At 32.5% G+C, this 15977-nt stretch overlaps 1 protein-coding gene across 2 annotated transcripts in view; it reads left to right on the top strand.

The window, feature by feature from the left end:
• The window catches only part of LOC150109345 (transmembrane protein 47), a 249502-nt gene extending 234412 nt beyond the window's left edge, over positions 1–15090 (top strand). For both annotated transcript variants that reach the window (XM_090412750.1, XM_090412759.1), the window contains one exon: positions 6159–15090. In XM_090412750.1, the coding sequence (XP_090268876.1) occupies positions 6159–6385 (227 nt within the window). In that variant the 3' untranslated portion in view covers positions 6386–15090. The remainder of the gene's footprint in view (positions 1–6158) is intronic.
• Positions 15091–15977: the final 887 nt, after the last annotated feature.

Here is a 15977-nt window from a genome sequence, read left to right as displayed (position 1 = left end):
CCAGTTTCTTCCTCTGTGCTCAAGCTCTGCATGTTGTCATGCTTATGAGGATGAAATACTTTGAATTGTTCACTATTAATTCTGTAGTCATTACCAATCTACCATTTGTGAACTAATATCATCCTGTCATAATCATTTTTTTCTTCTCTCAAATCACATATTAAAAAAATTGAGGGATTTTTTTTCATCCCTGACTGACTAATTGTTGTTTATCCTGCATTTTGTTTTCCTCACCGAGTCACATTATTGTTCATAAATGCGGTTTTATCTTGTTAAGTCAACTTATATAGTTGACGTAATTAAAAAAAAAAAAAAGCTGAGACATTCAGATAAATAAATTTTTTTTTTATGTATCCCAGATCTATGTTCCTAATGTTCACAATCCAATGATAGACCCAAATTTAGCAGATGAATTACTTCAATGTCCATCAATGTATCAAGCTTGCTGAAAGCTACCATGTGGCAAAAACCATTGCTTACATTCTATCTAATTTATGGAATAAATACTTATTGAATTGGCTTGAAAAAGTTCCATGTGTACTCTCTGTAGCAGGGCTCCCAAATTATCTGACCCTGTTAGTAGGTTTACAACCTTTCATGGGTGGGATTGATATAAAATTTATTATTTTAGTTGAGTTTATTCAGTCATTATCATTCACGTGATTTTATATCTTTCTATAAATAAACTGTCACTTAGCTTTTGAGATTGTCAGTTACACCATTCAAGAAAATATTATACAAATACTGTTTCATTTAATACAAGTAGTGTGCTCAGTGCAAAAGATAACTCTTATCAACTTAGCAGTAGCCTCCTATATACATGGCTTTGTCCCATAAAACCTATGAACTGGCCAGAAAACATGCAGTTAATAGATATAAAACACCAGGTTGCTTCAACTGTAATTGAAAATATCCAACCCATAGAAATGGTAAAGAACATCTTACTGAAAGTTCATCTATTACATCAACATCACTTTAATGATCCCTTCATTTCACCTGTTCACTTCACTGTTGTTAAAGATATCTTTCTTTTCTACAGACGTTTCAATTAATAAAATTTCATAAAGTTTGTCTGCCCTATATTCAAAACTTACTTATATATTTATTTAAGGTTAGGAATATTAATACAGTATGGTTTTTTTTTTCCATATGTATCTTACAAGTTTTTAAAATTTTACCAGAACATAAAATGCAATAGTCTTAATTGCCAACATGGTATCATTTCTGATAGTGAATGTACTTTTATTTATTATTATTTTTTTTTTTTTATTTTTTTTTTTTTTGACTTGGAGACTAGGTTTAAAAAAATGGGAAAAAAAGTCAGTGGATCAGTTGAGATGTTCTGAATATTTAGCTATAAAAGCATCATTGTAAAAAGATCATATTTCATCTTTGCAATCTGTCTATAGAAAGTTAAGTACTACCAATCAGTTTTCAGCCGGTTAGTAAACTAGTAAAAAATAACACTGCATGAAAAAACACCTTAAAACATTCTAAATCCACAGCTTTAGAATGTGTTCAGTAGCTCAGTTCTTTTCTTTTTTTCCCCCCTCTTTGAAAGCTTTCAAAAAAAAAAATAAAAAAAATAAAATTCTGAATTTTTCAATCTTTGCATTTTTCCAATTCTTCCTCATTCCTTCAAAATGTGTTATATACATGCAGGTGTGTATACTGTAATATATCCCTATTTTAGTATTTTTATGACATAATCCCCATTCTATTTAGTTTTTGATACCTCTATATCCTTATTGAAACTATTGAAAATGTTATTTCATTTTCAATAGTTCTGTCATATCACATTCTTAAAAGTGAATCTGTTGGCTCAAAATAATTCACTCAATAGCAAAACAAATAAAGGACTAATAGACTCACACACAGAACAGTACAGATGAAATTCAGGATAATGATTGGAATAGGGAAAAGTGAATTGTCCGAAAGGTAAGGGAATGCTGTTGTTTAAAAAAAATAAACATTAAAATGTAATCAACTGACAATGGGTTATATGAAATCAATTGCTCTAATATATAGGCTTGTTGTCAACTGCATTTAAGATATATCCTGAGAAATGCATATCACAGGAATAGGAATAATGTTAAGGTGTGGTTGCACATTATATATGATAAGTGAATATTACCGACTCTACATTTAAGATTGTACCATAGGGTTGAATGGCCATTATTGTTGTCTTTTGTCACCCACTAACATTCCTTACCTTTATATATATTATACCCTGTCCAAAAAGAAACCGAACTTTTCAAAAATAGAAGAAACTAGTGGTGCCACCTGTTGTATCTTTTTGTTGTCGAAAGCAGCAACCTTCATTAGTGTTGCGTCAACTGTTTATGACATTTGTTTCATTAGAAGCCAAATTATAGTGACAGTGTATTTTGACGAACGGTTGGAAAATGAGTTTCAAACAGAGAGCTGCGATTGACTTTTGTGTTCTTCATCTTGGAATAGGGAATGTACTTTTATTCATTTATTTATTTATTTATTTTTTTTTTTGACTTTAAGACTAGGATAAAAAAAATGGTTTATGACATTTGTTTCATTAGAAGCCAAATTATAGTGACAGTGTATTTTGACGAACGGTCGGAAAATGAGTTTCAAACCGAGAGCTGCGATTGACTTTTGTGTTCTTCATCTTGGAATAGGGAATGTACTTTTATTCATTTATTTATTTATTTTTTTTTTTTTTTTGACTTTAAGACTAGAATAAAAAAAATGGAAAAAAAAAGTCAGTGGATCATTTCCTAACGTGGAATTCAGGCCAAGTGGCCTGTTCCATTTTTGTGTTAAACTTGGTAAAAGTTTTACCGAAACTTCAAATGCTTCAAAAAGCATACGGTGATGAATGCTTATCCTATACTCAAGTTTACAAGTGGTTTAAGCGATTTCAAAGTGGTCACGAGACGCTCGAGGACGATGAAAAGCTGGGCCATCCAAAAACTAAACTGAGAAGTTAACATCCAAAAAGTGCATGATTTCATCAAAGAAAACCCAAAATCGTCCGCGAGATTGATTGAAGATGAATTGGGGATTCCAAAATCAGCTGTGCACAACATTTTGACCGAGAGTTTAGGGCTTCGTAAATTGAATTCATGATTTGTTCCCTACAAGTAGACCGATGACCAAAAAATGTATGAATTGAACACTGCAAAGACCTCATTAAAACCCCTCATAAGAACTCAAACTTCCTTGAAACGATCGTTACTGGTGACGAAACGTGGTGTTTTGAGTATGAGCCCAAAACAAAGCGCTAGAGTAGTGAGTGGAGACTACCAGAAGAGGGGCATTCAAAAAAAAAAAAGTCACTTGGAGAAATCAAAAGTAAAGACAATGCTGATTTGTTTCTACGATTCCAAGGACATTGTCCACAAAGAATTTGTTCTGCCTGTCCAAACGGTCAATAGTGAGTTTTATCGCGAAGTTTTGAAGCAATTGATAGCGAGAATTCGTCATGTACAGTATGAATATTGTGATACAGGCAGCTGGTCACTTTTACATGAAAATGCACCATCTCATCGTTCGAACATTGTGAGACAGTTTATGAAAAAAAACCAAGTTTGTGTGTTGGATCACTCGCCGTATTCACCTGATTTAGCACCCTGTGACTTCTTTTTCTTCCCCCAACTTCATTTTCTGATGAAAGGAAAGCAATATGATACCATTGAAAACATTCAAGCGGCAGTAACCACAATCCTCACTCCTTTTTGGAATACTTTTTATATCAGTATTCCAAAAACCAATATAAAAAAAACTCATTTAACGAATTAATTGACCGTGCCGAATGCTGTATCGAAGCTGAGGGAGAGTATATTGATTGAAATAAATTATTTGAATAATTATAATTGGCCTGTGTTTTATTTTCTATCAAAAGTTCAGTTTCTTTTTGGAGAGGGTGTATATCACTTTTAAGCGAATTTTTAAACATAGTGCCCACACTAATTGTGTTAATTAAAAGTTTTATAGTTAATCTCATACTATTATCACGGGCAACTGGAGTTGCCCATGATAATAGTAATAGTAATAATCATAGAACAAATGATAAATGTTATCATTTGTGTGTTAGAGTACTTCTGTCTTTTATACAGGTTTTTAGATATGTTTTGCAACCTTGTCATGCAGTTTTTAGTGCTTCTTGTAAATCCATGCCCATAAAACAAAGATGCTCTAGCCAGATGGATTGAAATCTTCCATTCCTTAGGTCCATATGCCATTTATTATTATTATTATGTAACACCTCCAGGGAGTCCAAAGACTCATTGAGGGAGGGCACCTACTCTACAACTCTGTCTCCACCACCAGTAACCGCAACTATCTTCATCATCTACACCAATGCCATCTACCGCCGACCATCACCACTAATATTTTCACAGACAATCACAAACATCCAGCCCACAGCAGGATTCAAACCCGCAACCTTTTGGCTGGAGAGTGGATACGCTAACCACTCGGCCAACCAGGCTAAGTATATATAAATTAATATAATAAATTTAGTTTAATCCTTTATCCAAGTGTGAGCAAACAAAGTTTGCACCTGAAAGTATCTTCAGGACTGGGGTAAGGTGGTACAACACCGGACAACTCGTTGCCTGGTGTTGTACTCCCACTGAAAAGACCTCAATAAAGGTCGAAACTAGTCTGGGTAGTGGCCCTTCCCTTAATGCATAACATTATACATATCCGCAAGGAGATGTGTTTTGCATTATGGGAGATACTGAGATAGGAGTGATGTTAGCTTGCTCCACCTTTGCAATGAGTTGCTCAGTGTTGTACCACCTTACCCCAGTCCTGAAGATACTTTCAGGCGCAAACTTTGTTTGCTCACACTTGGATAAAGGATTAAACTAAATTTATTATAGTCTAACCAAGTGAAAAATAAACTTTCAATAAATTAATATATACCCCATTTGAATGGGGTATATATTAATGGTATTCTATATCATTGAGACCCACTTTAAACTGGATGAAAGAACATAAGACATAACAAATCAAACCACTTTGCATTCATTTGGGAGACCATTTTACAAAAGCATTCAGCAATTACAACTTTAATATGGTAGTTAATTCACACTGAATGATTCTGGAACACCTTTAAATAGGGGAATCTTCTCATATTTTCATGACTTATTTTTTGATAGTGCATTTCATCCAGTCACTGAAGCTCAACCACAGTTCTTTAATATTTCTTGTATGTTGTAATTGCATATGAGTATCAGACTAGTGTATTGTGGTGATAATCAGTTATGTTATGATACAGATAATTTTTATTTCTCAATTGCTCTATCCACATTTTGTTAACGTGTTATTTTCATTCATTCCGCACGGTTTGCCTAGTGGCTTTGCGCTTCGCAACCATATGCCTGGGGAAGGAGTGTCCTTGGTTCGATTCCCGTCAACAACGTGAGGAGCTCAAGGATCTTCCTCAGTCAAAGCCAAGTTAGCCGGTCTTGGGCATAGACAGCAGAGTTTTTTCCGCCAGTTTATCTGGTGTTTATCATCCCGCAAGCAGGCAAACCAGTCTGAGGACACACACGGATTACAGTCAGGAATACTGACCCAGCCATAGTTCTGATTCGTCAGCCTATGCCGGTTCCAGAGCCCGGATAAAATTTGGGGGGACTAGATGGTACTGTGAACTCCCATAAAAAGGGGGGAACGCTGTATCATCACATAGAATTTATTTATTTATTTATCATTCATTAATATAGTTCAAATATTATTATTTGAAATTATCCGATTTCATTTTTACTTGAAATTATTTTATGTTGTTAACACATTCTTTTTCACTACATAAAGTGATTTTTCTTTGTAAAATTAAGAAAGCTAAAATTTTAATTTCTATAAGAACAATAAAATGACAATAGATTATAGACTACAGTCAGCAATTTGTAAAAGTAATTGTTACTATAACATCTAACAAGCCCAATGACATAAGCTAATTTGTGTAAAGAAGATTTTGAAATTACTGTGATGTCATTTCTATATAATATCACAGTAATTTATTTTCTATAAGAAGAGCAAAGGCAATTTTTTTTTCTATTTAGTTCAGTTTCAATGTAGTAGTGGTATTTGTAATACTAATATTTCTTAAAAAATTATTTTATATGTATATGAAAATAATATATTTTTTTCTTTTTCTCTCACCTTCCTAGTGTTATCCATCCTGATTGCTCTTGTAATTTACCCAGCCTGTTTTGCTTCAGAAATAGAAGACAGCAACAGACAAATATGGGAGTTTGGTTGGGCCTATGGTGTGGGTTGGGGTGCAGCTATTTTCCTGTTTGGTGCCATCCTTCTGTTATTATGCGACAAGGAAACAGAAGAAATATACTATAAGGAACGGACCATCACACATGATGGTGGAGAGTCAAAGGCATAGAGACTTGGCATTACTGTACATATACCATGCATCATCCATCCAGATCCGCTGTCCACTCATGTCATCCACTCTTTTCCCCAGTATGTGTAGGCAGGTACAGACAGAATGGATTTAATGACTCCTTGCACATCTACGAGGACAAGGATCAACACATTTACTTGTTAATAAATGGCAAAGAAAGATAGAGGAGGTTAATTTAGAGCTGATTGATATTCATTGGTAGGCTGAATTTTGTTTGTGATTGTTAGGAATACATTATGAGGGTGGCAATAAATTTATCAGTGGACCATTATAGTCCTCTACCTCCTTCTTTGATATGTATGTTTGTCTATATGTATATGTGTATTGTAGAAATTGCCTAATATTTCAAAAGTGTGATATCAGAGACAAATCATGTAAAGTAATTTTTTTGAGAATGTTGATACAAGGCTCTGCAATAGAGCATTAATAATCATATAGTAATTGCACAAGAACAACATTATGCAACTTTGAGACCAGATTTTTTATACCATTCTGTCTGCATCTTCCACCACAGTAGTATTATTTAGAATTGTTCTGAGATATTCCTTGTTTTTAATGACAAGAGAATTTTTTTTCTAATTAAGAAGCAGGAGCAATCCCTTCTCAAAGTCTTTGGGACAGAAGGCCATCACATTGTCATCTGCTGCACTCGTGGTGCTAGCATTTGTAAGTCTCTCTTCAGTTACAGTGTGATGTCAAAAATGTCCACCAGATTGATCAGTTTGCCTTGTAAACAGCAGCAGATATCTGGGTGTTGGGACAAGGTTGGTGTATATTTTAAAAGTTAAAATATAGTATGCAGCTTTGGTTTCAGTGTGGGTGTGCATGCGTGAGAGAGAGTGTGTATGTGTGTGAGAGAGAGCATATGTATGGAATTAAGCTGCATCATTGGTCTGATGAGTCTTTCCTCTCCTTACACTATATACTGTGATGCAACAAAATGCTGCCAATTTTTGTCCAGTGAAAATAGGATCTTCGTTTTCTTGTGTGGCTTTATAAAGTGAGGTAGGTGGCATTACTGCACAACTCAGGTAGCAGTTTCCTGTATATGAAGTTCAAGATTTTCTTTCTGCATTGTGGCTTAGTATCCCTAAGTGAAATATGGAGGCAACTGTGAAAAGATTAGTTAGCTGAGTGGAAAGAGTAGGCTGTACCATTGTAAATAAACTAGTCCTTGAAATCCCTTTGAGTACTTGTGGTCTTTAGAACTTTTGCAGATTGTGTGGTATATGTGTCTGCATATGTGTGTGTGTGCACGTGCGTTTTATATATATATATGCACGCACGTGCACACACACACACACATACAGACATGCATTTGAGTTATCTAATTGAATGCCAGACAAAATGTGCAAAAGTACATCAGTTGCTACTTTTGGTGAATAACATAGTTATTTGGAATGTTCAGTAACTTTGGGACTGTTTTTAGTACTTTTGTCTGGCCCTAAGTGCTTTAAAGACATGCAGGAAATCTTGTAGAGCAAGTGATACTTGGACATTCATGCTAAATAAAAGAAGAAAATGGCTGCTTTCTACCATTTGCATGTGCTTTAAAGAACATTATGGAAGTGCTTGTAGCAAAAACTAACTATATAATACTTGTAATCTACCAAGTTTTGTAAGATTTGTTAGCATTTTTCAAGAATTTTTTTTTATAAATTCTACTTTATATTTAACACATTTACTGTTTTAGCCTAGTTATTTAAAAATGAAACTTCTGTGTTTACATAGGATTTTGAATGAATCATGTTCTGTAAGAAATAATTGCAAAAACTATCAAAAAAGTCCTGCACTTATATTTTCCCCAAAGTCCTCTTCCTTGTGTACACTTTATACCCGAAAGATTGAAAACTTGAGGAACGAAAAAGTTGTTGTCATCTGTATCCTCAGCAGTAGAATCAAAATATTAAGTATTTTTGAAACTGTTATATATAGAATTGATATAATTGGTGAAGAACACATGCAAGATTTTATTTACTTCTAAGTTTTTAATTAATTCAGAACCAATAATTTTTCATGTAGCATAATTTAAAATAAGTCCTTATTATCTGAGGAATTGACTCTACTATATTTCATTTTCTTAGATAGCATCTTGATACAGTTCGGCCAGGTGATTAAACATTCTTTTATGACTTATATGGAAATATTTATCAAAAGAAACCATTAGGTTTAATAGCATTTCACTTATTCCTCTCACTCATATATGCATAACATCAAATTCATTTTCAAATGAATTTTGAAAGGAGTACTGTATTATGATTAGTGATGTGATTACTTATGCATTTCTAATTTAGTCATTACATACAGTATAATAAGGGTGCCCATGCAGTTCAAAAAGTTTGTCTTTTGCTATTAGATACTGCTACAATTTGTCATTTTACTTTATCAAAAAGTCATTAAAGATTAAGAATATAAATATGTCCTAAAATATAAATTATTACTCACTTTTCAATTTTCAGTGTATTTGTTAGGAATGTAGACACTTCGTAGCATATGTAGCAGTTTGCCATTAAAAATATTACCCTTTGCTCATCATGTGATAACAATATGAGAGAATTACAGACTAAATGGTTTTATACTAGTTATTTATTTTTTCATTTCCCATCAATCTTAAAATGATTTCCTGATTGACCTCATTGGTATCTCTTCAATGTAGGATATATTTTTGAAAAAAAAAAAAAATAAATAAATAAAATGGATTTATATATGATTAAGGAGTAGTAGTCTTTCATCTATCTATATATATATATATATATATATGATGATGATCCTAAGTTCATACTATATGATATATTAATTTCTTTTTTAAAGAAATTAGTGAAAATGCAAGGAACTTAATAATGATTTTGTGTGCTTTCTACAAATTTGATATCTTATCCTGCTGCTATGGAGTCAGATTCATGCCATCAGAGAATATTAAAACAAAAAAAAAAGCCTAAACTAGTAATTCTCAAACTGTTACTTAAATTGATTCCCTTTTAAGTAGCTTGGTGGGGAAAGGCGGGGGGGGGGTAACTAAATAACAATCTGCTTTGAATTTGATCAAAGTAGCCTGTAAACAAATTATATAAAAATAAATACAGTGAATCTTAACCATACTAATTTGATATTCCAAATAATTCTTAAAAAGTTTGCAAAATACTTATGAATCCTCAGGTAGTCAAGCCCCACAGTTTTGAAAACTTTTGGGAATAAAAATATACGTGATTTTTCAATCTATTATTTGTGTATTGTGGTATAAATGCAAGATTTAGAAACAAATGTATGAAATAGGATAGAAAATTTAAAACTTTATGAGAACAGGTAATTCATTTCAATTTGAACTTGAAATTTGATGTCATAATGAAGACATTTTATCCATACAAAAAAATGTATTTCTAACATATGTTTTTGTAAAGAAGTTAAAAATCTTGAATCGTTTAAATAAGCTTGGAGTATAGTTTGTCTTTAATATAAACATATCACAACCAATGACATGTATGGTAAAAAATTTTTGTCAAAGGAATATTTTTTCCTAAATTGAGACAAAAAAGTCATACAATTTTATTCTCATTATCACAGTAAATATAATACAAGTACTTATGTAATTCATTGAATCCATAGCATGCTTCATTTCAATTTTGAACCTTTTTTAAACTAGATGAAAAATAGTTTGACATTAAATGTTGCACATGAATTATATAGAATCTTGTTTAGCACTTCATGGATGGAATATTACATTTTCTATTATCCCTAAAGTATTTAATAATAATAATAAAAAAAAAAAAAAAACATTATCTGCACTAACTACAAGGTAGCTTGTAGCTGGCTGTAAATATGTATCAAGATGATTTTACACAATGTACATAAATGCAAAAAAAAGCTATAAATAAATAAATATATATATATTATTAAAATGTTACAAAGCAAATCTATTTACCTTGTCTGAATTCCTTGTTTTCATTGAATAAAATTTCCAAAGAAATAGAAATACATGTGTGAAGAATAGTTTAATTAACATTCCTAAGAGTCTTTAAAAAAAAATAAAAAAAAACTGATGTATCAACTAAACATAGTGATATAATCAGTACTGTAAAAGAGGAAAAATGTCCTATGTAACTGTTGCTATTGTTATTATTGAACTAAATTCCATCTGTATGCTTCAGTTAATGAAAAGCACCAAGTTAACATTTTATGTTGAAAATACTCCATTTCTATGATAATAAATAGCACCATTTCATAATTCTTTTAATGACCATTAACTGCAAGTAGCTATTGTTTCTCTCATGGTTACATGATGGTTAGCATTCTTTGTATAGAATTCATGGAGACAAAAACATTCTTGTTAGAGCAATTGCTTTATCTTCTTAATTGTAAGTAAAGTAATGCTCAAACAGTTGTTTTTTTCTCCATAAATTCTAGACAACAAATGCAAGTGACTGTTGTTAGACTACATTAAAGTGATTTTAAAATCCAAACTGATGTGGCAGAGGTGCTTTTCCCTTGAATAAATGTATGCATTGGCAGAAGGAAAAATGACTATGAAAATAGCTTGGGTGGTTTGAAAATAAGGTGAATACAATAGATGGTGATGTTAAATTATTGAATGTTTGCTTTGTCAAAGTATATCATATGAGCAAAACGGATATCTGATACAAGACCAGTGATCTAATGGAAGTTTTCAAACTGTGCAAGGGTGTTGACAGTATCTCTTAACCTGGTGGTTAAAGAGGATTCTTATTGGTTACTGGTAAATATCTGCAGGAGCAGAAAGAAAGGATGATTATGTGTGTTATACATTGGTGGTGCCAAAACAGAAATATAAAAATACCAAGCAGTTTATATTTTTAGAATGTTCCAGGAAAGCTAAGTAAGTATTACAATTCAGAATTAGATTGACAATATTTCTTTTTAAGAGCAGCTTTTGTTTTAATAAGTTACATTTATAATAAGGTTAATTGTTCTGGATAAAGAAGACACAATATGATATTCCTGGATTTTGTAATAGTATTTGATAGAGCATCATATTAAAAGTTATTGCATAAGTTTAAGATTAATAGGAAGTGGGTAATAGTTTAATAACCTGGATAGACGTGTGGCTAGATATCAATAACTAGTATTTGTGGAGAGGGTGTTGAGAAAGTGAGGAGAATATTATGTATATGTGAAAACCATTTGAGAATGGGAGGGGGAAGCATCACAGAGTTTTTTAAATTACTGTGATTCCATTTGTGTTTCAGTGATATTGTAAAGGATTTGAAGAAACGAGAAATATCCAGCTTGTCAATGATAGAAATTTTGAGATGTGATAAACAGCTGATGCAGTTGCAGTATCCCTTCAGGACTTGAATACACTGCTATTTGATTTTTAGCTATCCAATATTTGTTGTTGCAAAGTTTAAAATTTAACACTTTGAATTGCTGAATTATAGTGGAGATAAGAAAATTATAATTCTTTTGTACGAGACTTTTATTATCATCAACAGACCTCCATGGAATCAAGAGACTCATTGTGGGAAGTCCTACTCTCACGTGCACAGCCCATCATACTTTGACTTAAATGCATTCACTGTCTCTGCACTCACCACACTTTCAGGCAGTGCATTCCAATCACCACCACTCTCCATGTAAAAAAATCTACTCCTCGCCCCCTTGCTCACAACTGTCCTATACAGCTTACAGGGATGGCCTCTCGCTCTTCCCCCTGTTTCCAGATATTCTATGAAAAATCTCATTCATGTTAATTTGGTAATTACCCCTTCCAACTTATAAATCTCAATCATGTCTCCCCATTTTCCTTCTATCCACTAGGCTCTGTAATTTGCATTCTCTCAATCTGTCCTCATATTTCACATTCCAGAGATCAGAAACCAACTTAGTCAATTGTCTCTGAACCCTCTCCAACAACTCATCATCATTTTGAAAACCAGGCAACCAAACCTGTGCACAGTAATCCATATGCAGCCTGATCAAAGCCTTACGTCTACATGTCAGTCTTCTCTGCATCATTCCCATAATCCACTGTGTTGTTTTTGTTGTTCTCACAATTTCAGCAGTGTCCATGAAATTTCAAGTTCCTATCCACTTTCACCCTTAGATCTTTCATCTCCTCTAAAATATCCCCACCAATCCTATACTCTTCATCCCATCTTTACTTCCCAAATTTTAAAACCTTACACTTTGCTACATTAAACTGATATCCCCACACACTAGCCTATTCAGACAGTCTATTTAGGTCCGCTTGCAAAGCTACAACATCTGCTCTACTTCTCATAACTCTCCCTAACTTTGCATCATCTGCACACAAACGTATATTTTAAGCCCTTTCCAATGTCAGTTACATACAAATTAAACAACATTGGCCTTAAAAGACCCCTGGGGGGGGCACACTGCTAGCGATCTTCCTCTTCTAGGATATCACCCCCCCATAAACAATCTGTTCCAATTTAACTACTAGTTTGTCATGTGGCAATCTGTTGAATGCCTTGGCAAAATCTAAATATACTACTGTATATGCATCCCACTTGTGTAATGTGGGATGCATATAAAATAGTATATTTTATTAGCAGATTATTTTATTAATCAGATTGCTAAAACGCAATCTTCCTTTAGCAAATCTGCTGTCTGTCAAAGAGAATTTTGCTGCTGTCAACCCAGTTTTGAATCCTTGTCCTCATAGCTTCTCCAACACCTTGACCACAACTCCAGATAAGCTGATTGGCCTATAATTTGAAGCCTTAGTCTTATCCCTCTTTATGAAGCACAACAATTTTGGAGGTAGCTTGTAGTGATATCATGGAATGAGGAATTGGAGGGGAAGGAAATCAATGCTGCTTGGTCTCTACTCAGATAACCAAGTGTATTCCAAAAGTCAGGAGATTAAATATGGTAGGTGTAAAATGGATGAGTGAAGAGGTGAAGCATGCAATCTGGAAGGAAAAGGCATTGTGGAGGTGGCACAAGATGAATGGTGATAATCAGTTACATGAAGAGCACAAAGAACGAGCAAGGAAGGTGACTTGCTTGGTAAGGGTTGCAAAAGTGTAATATGAGCACCAGCTAGCAAATGAGGCTAAAAGAAATCCTAGAGAGTTTTTCAATATGTGGAAAGAAGATGGAAGAAGGAAAATAGAATGGAGAATGATAAACATTGAGGAGGATATAGTAGAGGTGTTTAGTGAGCAATTCATTAAAGTATTCCATCCTTGTGATTGTAACATAATATAAAACCTGAGAGTTGTGGGAATGGGAAAGGAACCAGTGATGGTAAGTGAGCAGGAAGTATATTGTTGAATTGATGTCAACAAGGCCATGGGACTTGATGGTATATCACCATATGTCTTGAAGGAATGTTCCAAGGAGTTAACAGTTTTAACTTACATATTTAACATGACTTAGATTAGCCCAAGTTCCAAAGGAGTGGAAAGATGTATGATTTCTAATATACATCTTCTGATGAGACTATATATAGACTGCATCTGAATTACTATACACAGATTTTTAGAGATGAGGAAACAAAAGATTGAAAGATGGTAATAACCAAGATAATATCAGGACTGTGGAATATGAATTATAAGCTGTGCATGCATGCACATATTTTTGAGGAGAGTTTGCTTATTACAGACTTATGTCTATCATAAGCAGACTGATAGACATGTTTGCTAGAGGATTATCGACATCCTATAGCAAACTTAATTTGTACAGACTAGACATTAAGGAAATATTTCATAGTATGATAACAGGCAAGAGCATATAAGCTATACCTGGATATTGAATAATTGTGATCACAAAGCTTAGATTTTCCTCATAGAGAGTAGTAAACAGATTTGATAGATTGGTGGGGGGGGAGAAGAGGTAAGACAAGCATGGAGAGTAGTGAGCTACTTTTGATTAGTTTTGGATTCCAATAATAATAATACTATTTTTAAGGCATTTATACAATATATAATACTTCTTTCTTTCCATATCACTTCACATAATCCAGGAATTCTAAAATTTACGTTTGCTAATCCATCCTTACAACAAAAAATTGTTAAATTAGTTTTTTCATTTGTGTCCAGATTTTATATGGATGTAATTGCAGATATTCAAAAAAGCAATAAAATTACTGGACCAGGTCCTTCTGGTCCATTGCGAGATCAGAATATTCTGAATGAATAAATAAATACTCCAACATACAGATATTGTGCATCTGCTTGTTCAGTAATAATTAATGATAAATACAAATTTAAAAAAATGTGCTGCTTTCTACAAAAAAGAAAAAGAAAAACTTAGTTGTGCCCATAAACTTTTATTCTTTAATTTTAGTAAAGTGCTAATAGTTGCTTTTACAGCACTAAACTTGCAGCTAATGGGCATGAAAAGATAACTACTTCAGTTTTATCATTTTGCAGCTGAAAATTTATTTGTCTCAGTTGTTATATATGATATGAAAATTTAATGCCCTTTGCAAATAAGTTGTATTTCACGATAGTGTGTTATAAAAACACTTGCTGAACACCACAAGTACTTGAATACATGTTTAATAAAAACCAATATGCATTGTTTTCTTGAATAAATACAGATGTGTAGAAAGTTGTAAAAAAATAATAATAATAATAAATAAATAAATAAATAAAATAAAATGTACATTGACACTCAGAGATGAAAAGGTAAATAAAATATAGCACTGGTTTGAAGAGATCTTAACCTATGCTTTTTTTCCTTGTGTGTGCTCTTGGTTTTCATTTACAAAAATTGTTTTTCAATATAATGAAGAATTATTTATGGACAGACTGCAGATTTAATGTCAAGGAAAAAAAATTGTCAGGTATATATTCATTGATTTTTTTTTTAATAAGTGTGATTTATCTCTAAAGATATATTACACTCACGTTTTCAGATATAATTATATATTTAAGATTTTTCCTTTAAGTTACAGTTCACATAGGAAAAAGAAAAACATAAAGCTTTTTTTTTTTTTTTAATCATTCTCACATATGGAAAGGTTGTAATCAACACATTGTTATTTAACTCCCAGGTGAAAAGAATAGTGAAATAGGCATAAAGAGCTTTGAAGTACTTTGTGACTGATATGGTTCATCAGAATGAATGTTAAATAATAAAATCAATAAAAGAATATAAAAGTTAGTTGATATTATAAAGTAAAATTTTAAATACTGGATTGAAACAAATTTTTCCCATGAACAAAATAAATCATAGAAAAGTTCAATAACCATAACTTTTCACATTCTACATATATACAATATACTGTATATTAGTCAGTTCTATTAAACTTACTTAAATGCTTATATAATTTTTTAAATTTGGAGCCAATTTTTTTTTTAGTAAAAAAAAAAATTCCAATGCTGAAAGTTTACATACAAATAAAAAATAGGATAAATATATAAAAATATACCTTATTTCATGGATATTAGTTAATATTTTGTTTCTTGCAAAATCCTTGGCCTAGTATCAAAACTCTGTACAATGATAGGTTGTAAGAAGTCAAAAGAGCATGGAATAAATAATAGGTATAACAGAGAATGACTAGAAATATTGACAGGTGTACGAAGTTTTACCACTAGTTGATAGACCCAAGAGTATTCCAAGC

Source organism: Typopeltis vanoorti, chromosome 2 (assembly GCF_054136105.1).
Source record: "Typopeltis vanoorti isolate ZY-2024b chromosome 2, IOZ_Tvanoo_1.0, whole genome shotgun sequence".
Taxonomy (NCBI): domain Eukaryota; kingdom Metazoa; phylum Arthropoda; class Arachnida; order Uropygi; family Thelyphonidae; genus Typopeltis; species Typopeltis vanoorti.
This window is presented reverse-complemented; position numbering and strand designations above follow the sequence as displayed.